Raw genomic sequence first — 10,222 nt, forward strand, 5'->3', positions numbered from 1 at the left:
TTTTTTTAAAAAAAAATCAGTAACGACTCCATTAGGATTACTGTGCTCTGCGATACCTGACCTAATTCCTAAAGCATTCCTATGCTTATTTTTCACACTTTTTTTTTTTTTGAGAGTGTAATTTATGGTATAAATTACTTTCCAAATTGACAAGATCGCGGAATTCTAATTCGCTACATTAATTTCTATAACACATATCTTATTGTTTCACTATATTAAGTAAAACAATAACAAAAAATTATGTCTGAGAAGGTAATATATTAGCGTGTGAAATAGTTCGTGTGAACATAGCGCCATCTGCCAATAAACTTTAAAAAAGTAATTAATAGTTTAATCTAATTTTTTCCTGTTTGTTTACGGGCGGTACACCTTATAATCATATCGAAATAAATTCACATCACTCGTTTTTCTTTATAATTGCTTAATAATAGGTATATATATATATATATATATATATTTATTGTCTTTGTAACCTTTATTATATTTTAAGATTGATTCTTGATGTTCTATAATAAAATCGAACCACTCGAATTTACAGATCAAACTTTGAACAAAAATAATTGTATTGCTTATTGCATTGTTTGTTTCTGTGGATCTTGCAAGTTTAAAGATTTTAAAATATTTTCATGGAATAGCAAACGAAACAAACAGAGAAACGATATTTTGTGGATTTCTTAAAAAATGTCTTTGAATCGTTGACTAATATCTGAAAATATACACTCGAGTAATTTTGGCCAAATTCAACTTTTGTGTATATTTATACGACAAATTTAGATTCTGAACTGCTATTTAAAGATAAAAAGTTTTTCTTATTACAATAACTAAAGAGCAAGTGGCTTAGAGGTTAACGAGCTCGAACTGTAAATCCAAGGGTTGATGGTTCGCGATCCGTTACCGCAAAACCACGATCTGTAACTTGGGGACGTGAATGTAGCTATAAAAGTGACAGTCAAACTTTCATTATTTGTCTTCCCAGTAGTTTATCAGTTCAAAATTAGAGACATCTATGCGCAGATAGACCACGTGTAGCTTTTCTCTGAAATTATGATAAAAACATTTCAAATTCAAAGTACGTCTTTCGAACTCTGGAACACGGTATGAACGCTTTTATCTTATCATCTTCAAGTGAGAATACCCCGACAGTAAATCATGATTTTCAAAAATTGTGATATCACGTGGTCATATAATTTTTTGAAAAAAAAAATTGCACTGAATTATTTTTCTCGTTTTCTTTTTTCACATTCCCTCTTTTGTTAAGTCTAAACTAATCTTAAACTTTTTTCTTTCAGCAATAAAGAAGACCCTTTGACTTGGAAGCTAGTCAATCCCGAACTTTCGCCAAGTGGATCAATTCTAGATGGATCTGTAAGTTGTCTGCTCAGTTTTCTATAATTTGAAAATTTTATGTTTCAATTTTATTCAGAGTCAGTTCATTAGTACTATTTATGAGCTAATAAATTAATTTTTTTATATAAATTCAGCAGTTTTCTATGACTTATACATATTTGTCAATTTGTGTTTCAGCATTCTCTGAGTAGCGGTAATTCTAGTTTTGAAGAAGCAAAGGAGACAAAAATTCAGTTGTCGTCCATAGGAGCCTCAGGGATTGGCTGCAGGTCAGGAATGATTAACTATTGTGGTTAAGCTAACGACAAATATAATAAGAATTAGTTAGTAAAATTTATTAGTTAATGCTGTCCTTAATAGTTAACCTTAGACGATATTATTATCCAATGATTTTATAATACCTATAATGTTTTCATTTTGAATGATGTGGAGTACTTTAAGATCCTGTGAACATCCTGTGACGTCAAGACACAAAACAGACGAACGGATAATTATATATATATACACATACGCCTATGTAAAGATATATGCGTTTACAGATATTCAAAAGGCTAATATTTTTATCTTTTAACACTTATGAAGCAAGTGCAAAATATATTTTAAAGGTGAATGAACAGGGGAATAGCTTCAGATATTACAGATTACTTCTGACTGAGTAGGTAACCCATGTATGGGTAATTATTGTTACCTTAGTCTAGGCTTTCACATGTTCTGAAATCCTGTAATGGAATTCTTTGCCAGATTCTACAATGTAGTGATTTGCACATACAGAGCATGTTCTGAAATCCTGGTATGAAGTTCTTAAACAATATTCAACACATATAAAACATGTTCTGAGATCCTGGAATAGCTTTCTGCCAGTCTCTCCAGTGTAATATTCACCACAGAATATGATGGTTTATAGAAAAGGTTTTTTGTCTAGACCTTTAGTTGCCAAATGTCTTATCTGAAAAATGCTGTTTGTGTGCAGTCTTATAACATATTGTAAATGTGTAAAAATGCCTAAGCTGGTGAAGCGAGGAAGTTTTTTAGGCTTAGTAAATACGAATAAATATCACAATATATGGATTTATGAAGTTTAAAAGTTCACTTAATAAGCCTTTGTTTCTGGATTTTAGCATCGCGAAGGGACCTCCAGAGATGCCAGGTATCTACATACAGACTGTAAAACCAGGGGGGTTGGCGGAGAAAGCAGGCCTGCAGGTTGGCGACCAGATAATAGAGATGAACGAAGACAGCTTCTTGAAGATTAAGTTTTCAGAAGTATGTACAATTAATAGAAAAAGAAAGAAACCTGATAATAGTAAATTTTTCATTTATTATTATATTATGTAATAGGATGGTTTATTTTAGAACCCACAGATACCGAATAGATTTTACAATGAAATAATAACTAAATGGCTTATTAGAAACAGTAAAACTGTTCATATAATTCACTCTAGCTTGTAATCAATTCTTTAATTCGAAGTAACAATGGACTAATCTTAATGTAGATGCCTGGCTGTATTAGAAACATATAATCTTTTGCGCAACGGTCACGATCCTAAAATAGGCCAAACTTAGTTACAGACACTTAGAGACACGCAGCTAAGCCTAATTATCGTATATATATATATAATCATCTTCTCTTTCTTTATCCAAATCAACTTATAAAGAATTTTAAAACTTTTACTGCAGCACTAAAATGTGTAGGTATATGTAAATAATTGCGACTGAAATTTAATGAACAAGTTTGGTCATTTTTTTCAACATGATTTGTCAGGACCTCTGTGTCTTGAAAGTACGTTGTGCGTTAGGTGTTATAGCAAAGGCAATAAAGCATTGGTACCTACAGAGCTAAACTTAGTCTCTTTTTGGTAATTCTTAGAAAAGACGTGAAAAATTAAAACTAATTGCCTAACTCTACAAAACCTCTAAAACACCTATAAAAATTATAGAAAAAATGTATGACTTATATTTGTAATTTAACGTTTTCAAACGATTCCAGTCAAACATATATATATGTACAGATAGATAGATATGTATTGATTTCTATTTAAAAAAAGTATATTTTAAAATTTCTATAACAAAATAATTCACAATTTCATAGTATTAGACGTTACTACTTTTTAATGAAAATTGTATTATCTCCGGCCTGGAATGACTTGGTGGTTAGAGCACTTGACTCACAGCCTGGGGGTCGCGGGTTCAAATCCCCTTTACCGAACATGCTCTCCTTTTCAGCCGTGGGGACGTGTGATGTGACGGTCAATCCCAAAATTCTTTGGTAAAAAAGTAGGCGGAGGTGAGGTTGACTAGCTGTCTTCCCTCTAGCATATCACTGCCAACTCTCAAGTAGGTTTGTGCGAAATTCAAAATAAACAAACAAAATATTATCTCTAGATGTAAATCTGACCCTCCCAAGTTGCGCCCACAACGACCAAACGCTGATACAGCAGCGACGAGGATCTCCCGATATAAATAATTATATTGAGAACTAAGGCACCAGCTATTGATGATCAGAAAGAAATAAGTAGGTATAAAAATTATAAAACATCTGAGAAAAATATGTTTGAACAATACTTGATAACATTTTAAATTTACATTGTTTCTGTCACAATAATGGCATTTTGAAAAATTACTTAGTGGCGCTATAAAATGTCTTAGGTTTTTAAATTAAAATTTATTACCAAGAGTTTATTGTTGCTTGAATAAGAATTTTGTAGTCCATATAGTTTTCTTATTTGTTTCACTATGGAAGATAAACGTTTTTGTGAATTTAACTTAAACTGATATTTATTAAATTCAGATACACCATATTTTGTTTGTGATTTTTATTTCATTATAAGAAATCTATTACGTCTAATTGGAGAACAGAAATAAAACACTGATAAAATACATATCTTCAAGGTACCATGTTATTTATCTTATATCATTATAGGCCGTGGCTTTATTAAAGTCTAGTAAAACAATGGATCTAACTGTTCGCAAGGGGGCAGGCCTAGACTTGTTTCCTGAAGAAAAAACCAAGAATTACCAACACTATGGTAACAGTTCCAAACCTGGAGAGGATGAAATATCCAAACTGTCTTCTCTTCAGGAACAAAGCGGATTGTCCGATCGGTATGACTGATTACTAACGTTTTTACAATTTAGAAAAAAACCTCAAATTTGCAAACTAAATAAAGGATTGAAAAAAAAATAAAAATAAGTCTGTAAGAAATTCAATAATTAATAAAAATGTTATCATTATTATCATGAGTTTATCAGGCGTTAATAAATACGTCGACCTTTATTCCTAAAAGTAGTCATCGTTAAGATAAAAAAAATGAACCAAAAATTCGATTTAATAAAGAATTTTGACGAATGCAACTTATTATTATTAGCCTATGTTTTCCAGATGAATAAATGATTATTTTTAAGGGAACAGTTATATCTCTATTCAAGGGACTCTGGTGTCATTGGTCATAGCTCTTTGAATGGTAAGGCTTGGAGCAGTCCTTCTAGTTCATCCAGTTCGAGAAATAGAATCAACGGATTCACCTCAGAGTCAGAGCAGGATTTCTCTTTAGCAGAAGTTGAAGAAGATACCCAAGTGCTAGAAGAAGTTGAAGAAGATGCCAGGATGTTAGAGGAAGCCCGAAGTTTGGTTGGATCTCACAGTGACGTTTGTAAACAGTCTTCCATTGCCAGCTCCAACGGCTTTCTGGATCTAAATGAAAGAATTGATATTGACAGATTAAGAGACTCAATCAGACAAGAAGAAGAACAGACAATAAAAAACCAGGAAGCAATGTTGGCAAAAGAACGGCAAAAAATCGAAGAAGAGCATAGAAAACTGCTTTTAGAAGCGGAGAGGATAGCTGAAGAAAGAAGAAAGCTAGAGGAAGAAAAAAAGCGCTTTGATACTGTAGGGTCATTGCCAAAACGACCGTTCTTAGCAGATATTAATAAGTTGGCAGAAAGAAGACGAAGCACAGATAGTACAGATACGAGTAACACGAGTTCCCCAGATTGGAAAATGAGATCAAAGCAGTTTCCAGGTGAGAGGTTTTGGTATAATACAAAAATGTAAATGAAAAATACGAGAAATGCTCAACATATTTCAAAGATGTACAATAAAAGATACGCTTTAGGTTTAGTGGATTCTTACGGCCCCCATTCTGACTTTACTAAGGTACTCTTTAGGTTTAGTAGATTATTTGGACCGGGCCCCCATTCTGACTTTAGTATGTGAATTAATGACAGATTTAATACTTTCAAATATTTCATAAATTATTTCACAAATAACAGGCCAAAGCATTCTAGCTTTTTCAATCAACTACTTTACATTAAAATGTAGCTTGATAAAACGTTAAAAATATTGAGGTTGATGACTATGTAGATAAGCGTATTTAAAAATATCGGTACTTTTTTAGATAGTTAATGTATATCATATAGCCCCCTCTCCTCCCCAGTGGCACAGCGGAATGTCTGCGGACTTACAACGCTAGAAACCGGGTTTCGATACCCCTGGTGGGCAGAGCACAGATAGCCCATCGTGTAGCTTTCTGCTTAACTTCAAACAAACAAGTATATCATAGAATTTATTGTAATATTATTATTACAGTTAATGTATAACATATAATATTTCATAGTTTGTTTAATACAAATAGTTAATGTATATTATTTAACATATTAATTTGAACAGGTAAAACTTCCTCGTCATTTAATAAGTTGAATGGACATATGATGCGTAAATCAAATTGAATTGGGCATTATTACCAGAAAAACCTCGAGGGAGAAAGAACAGTCCATACTAGACTCCTCGAGCGTATAATGATAACAGTATTAAAATAATTTTACTTACATTGGATATTCGGTGTTACAAATTGAAACGATTAAAAATGGTAATGAATTGATACACAATTATACATAATAATAAAGTAAAAGTAATTTCTGCCACCTAGTGGTAAGTGATTCGGAATTAGGGACAGCGCAGCGCTACTTGAACAGACAATAACAAACGTGCTGTGAAGGGACTCTATAATATGAGGGAGGAGAGCCTATGCTAATCTCCTCTGAAGTTGTAAATAACCATAGGAACGGTCATTCATAATTTGATAACAACCTCTAGTGATCAACCAAACACTTTCATTCAGACATTTCGATGATTCTAAAGATATCCACCATCACTAAGGTTGGTTTGTTTGGAAGTTCGCGCATAGCTACACGAGGGTCATTTGCGCTAGCCGTCCCTAATTTACCAATGAAAGACTAGAGGGAAGGCAGTTAGTCGTCACCAACCACGGACAACTCTTGGGCTACTCTTTTACCAACGAATAGTGGGATTGACCGTCACATTATAACGCCCCCATGGCTGAAAGGACGAGCATGTTTGGTGTGACGGGGATTCGAACCCGCGAACTGCAGAATGCGAGTCGAGCACCCTCACCACCCGGCCATGCAAGGTCCCCATCATTAAGGATAATGGCAGTGTATGTCATTTACTATAATCAGGCTAATATCGGGTTATAAATATATTTTTTCAAATAGAATCATGCTAAAAATCTTAAATTGTTTATTGGGAATCTTAAGTTGAACTCTTAAACTATTAACAGCAATTAATTTTAAAGCATTTTTAACATAAACCCGCATACGTTATGTTTGTATTATGATTTTACAGCGTAGTAAGTTGCATTTTGTGCACGCTTGTGTTATGCGTCTTTTGTTTTATAAATATCCTTATAAAGGTATCAGCTTTATATTTGGGTCACTGATGTTTTGTTATTTTTTAGTTTTGACTGTGGAAATAAGTCAGTGTTTCACTTTAAAATCACGTTTGTGTCTTATAACTGTTTACACGTTCTCTGATAAGGGGAAAAGGAAATATTTTTTTGCATTTTAATACGTTGTTATTGAAGTTGATCTTTCAAAATTTTGTTATAGAACTTGTCATTACGTACTGCAGTACTTACAACCATTAGTTAAGTTATAAAAAAAGCATAAGACAGGTTAATACTATCAAGACATATATATATGTCCAATGCTGGTGAATATTATGATTTGAATAACTGTATTATGAGTGTGAGAAATACAGTCAACAATTGTTTTTACAGCCGAGAACAAGAAATCCGAAGAACAGTTTATTAGGAAGAAGCAACACGGTAAGAAATGTGATTTTTATTAGAACGTCAAACCATTTTATTGGCCATTAATGAAAGAAGGTTAAACATGATCGCAGTACCAAATTATTCGTTTCTGACATGCTTGATTTCAAAATAAAAAGCACTTCTTGAGCTAAATGCAGCAGTACAAAATGCTCAATCTGGCGAAGCGGTGGCGGACCAACGGAAGGCATATATGGCTGCTGTTCAGGAATCACGTGGCAAATGGAGGCCCCAAAAATGTTAGGCTAGGCAGTGCCGGATTAACCATGAGGTAAATGAGGCAGCTGCCCCAGGTCCCCTACAGAATAGTGCCTCCACAAATATTTTGTTAACATTATTTCTTATATTTGAAAAGGACTTCATAAGGATATTTGCCTCAGAGCCTCCACATACCTTAATCCGGCCCTGAGGGTAGGATACTGTATATAAAGAGTGTTATTGAAAAAGGATTTGTATGTTTGTCTGTTTGAAGTTAAGCACAAAGCTACACAATGGGTTATCTGTGCTCTGTCCATCACGGGTATCGAAACCCGGTTTCTAGAGTTGTAAGTCCGCAGACGTACCGCTGTGCCACTGGAAGGGGGGGGGGCTATTGAAAAGGAAGAACTATAAGAAAGGGAATAAGTTTTTTAAAATGTTTATTTTAAATTGGGAGTGCTATTTAGGACTACCAATTAAAATTGTACATATTCCCCCCAAAAATTAATTATACACATACACATCTGTGGACCAAGGTGTGTATTTAACGGTGAAGTAACAATTTCTTGTACAACAAAATTAATAAGCATGAATGGGGGGGGGGGGACATATTATTCATTATCCCAGGCTTGAAGTGTTCTAATCGGCCTAATAATGGGTGATTAAACCTACTGTTGATTATACACTTCAAAGGACGGACGTTCAAAGTAGTATGTATAATATCCCACCTTTTTCTTGTCAATTTCTCTATATCTGTTATGGTTTATTAAAACGAGACTATATCACTATGGTAACATATATCTCGATTCAAGTCCACTAAATACGCATTGGCCGATTAATTTATGTAGTTACCACTACTTAAAGGTCTCTATACCATATTATTAAGCAGCATAAATTAAGGGCGTAACCTCATTTGTTGGTATAAATAAAATATTGTAGTAAAAAAGTTTATTCAAAAACTATTAGAATTAGTTTGAAGGAGATATAACATTTTTAATCTATGGAGAAAAATAGAACACATGCTTTCTTCAACAATGTGTTCATGAGGAGGAGTTCATGTGCCACTGTTTTCTCTTCTTAAGGTATACTAGAGCCCGGCATGGCCAGGTGGTTAGGGCGCTCGGCTCGCAATCTGCGGGTCGCGTGTTCGAATCCCCCGTCACACCAAACATGCTCGCCCTTTCAGCCGTGGGGGCGTTATAATGTGACGGTCAATCTCACTATTCGTTGGTAAAAGAGTAGCCCAACCTACACGAGGGCTATCTGCGCTAGCCGTCCCTAATTTAGCAGTGTAAGACTAGAGGGAAGGCAGCTAGTCATCACCACCCACCGCCAACTCTTTGCGCGAAATTCAAAACAAACAAACAAGCCACCATAAGGTTGATACCATGAGTTGTTTCTTGAATTATACGCACTTCCTACTTTGACCCATGAACTTTCAACTTCGGTCCGTAAGACACTTCTGCGGCCAATAACCGTCAATTAATTAATCACGTAAAACACTGTGGAAAGACATTAAGAAAGCAACCCTATTGCCACTACTTTGGCCGCTACCTCTTCTAACAAAGTAACCCTGACCATCGCACAATGTATGTACCATGTTTTACGTTCTTAAAGCTTATACAAAACTTTGGTGAAGTAATAATGAATACTGTAATAATATGTTATGTTATAAATAAATTGCTTGAAAGTTAGGATTTTTGTTTGATTTATCATAATATCCACCCACATATTGTTTTAAGTTCATATACCGGATAAAGGACAGGTACCTAAGCTTGTTAAATACTAATCAAACTAAGATATTAAATGAGAATCATGTGAATTACATAAATCTAAAGCTGTCCTTGTGTGGTGTTCCTGACCATGTATTATTAACTGAGGTGGAATGATCATCAACAAACAATTGGTTAATAATGGTTGGAGACGGCTTGAATGGCTAATGAAGAAAAACTTTAATATAAGTTTAACATAACAGGAAATGTACAACGTTTCGACAAGGTTTTGTCATCATCAGGTATCTGATGATGTATCTTGTACCCGATGATGACAAAACCTTGTCGAAACGTTGTACATTTGCTGTTATATTAAACTTATATTAAAGTTTTTCTTCATTACCCATTATTAGTCTCAAAGTGGGTTCCTCGTCATCGAATTCGAAACAATTGGTTAGATAGATTTAACTCATGGACTTTTAATGTGAAGAAAAGGGAGACGCAGAGACAATACGAGAATGAACAGAAACAATAGCTTTGTTCGTGTTAAGTACCAATGGGCTATTTATGCTATACCCATCACTGGTATCGTTATAAGAATACAGACTTACCTTTAAGCCACTTGGGGACCACTCTGATTAAGACGTGAAAAAGTAAAAACACTTAATTTTGTGTTTGTTGTTAAATACAAATCTACACAATGGGCTATTTTTACTCTACTCACTGTGGATATCGAAACCCGCGTTTTTAGTATTCTAAGCCCACAAACTTAGCGCTGAGCCACCGGACGACAAACATTTAGATAAAATCGACACTAATGAAAAAAACAAAAACAAA

The 10,222-nt window shown here is 34.2% G+C and overlaps 2 protein-coding genes across 7 annotated transcripts in view; one reads left to right on the plus strand and one right to left on the minus strand.

Annotated features, from left to right (window-relative positions):
* Positions 1-10,222, plus strand: part of LOC106462219 (harmonin-like) — an 88,542-nt gene that overhangs the window by 66,162 nt on the left and 12,158 nt on the right. For all 5 annotated transcript variants that reach the window (XM_022389408.1, XM_022389410.1, XM_022389412.1 and 2 more), the window contains 6 exons: positions 1,290-1,365; positions 1,525-1,616; positions 2,466-2,610; positions 4,268-4,449; positions 4,774-5,369; positions 7,425-7,472. In XM_022389408.1, the coding sequence (XP_022245116.1) occupies positions 1,290-1,365; positions 1,525-1,616; positions 2,466-2,610; positions 4,268-4,449; positions 4,774-5,369; positions 7,425-7,472 (1,139 nt within the window). The remainder of the gene's footprint in view (positions 1-1,289; positions 1,366-1,524; positions 1,617-2,465; positions 2,611-4,267; positions 4,450-4,773; positions 5,370-7,424; positions 7,473-10,222) is intronic.
* Positions 4,971-10,222, minus strand: part of LOC106462220 (ras-related and estrogen-regulated growth inhibitor-like) — a 106,368-nt gene continuing 101,116 nt past the window's right edge. Inside the window, exon 5 of one of the 2 annotated variants that reach the window (XM_022389419.1) lies at positions 4,971-5,038. The gene's annotated coding sequence lies outside the window, so the exon portion shown is untranslated. The remainder of the gene's footprint in view (positions 5,039-10,222) is intronic. The other variant, XR_002611188.1, reaches the window with a different exon arrangement.

Source organism: Limulus polyphemus, unplaced genomic scaffold (assembly GCF_000517525.1).
Source record: "Limulus polyphemus unplaced genomic scaffold, Limulus_polyphemus-2.1.2 Scaffold1120, whole genome shotgun sequence".
In the NCBI taxonomy this organism is placed as follows: Eukaryota; Metazoa; Arthropoda; class Merostomata; order Xiphosura; family Limulidae; genus Limulus; species Limulus polyphemus.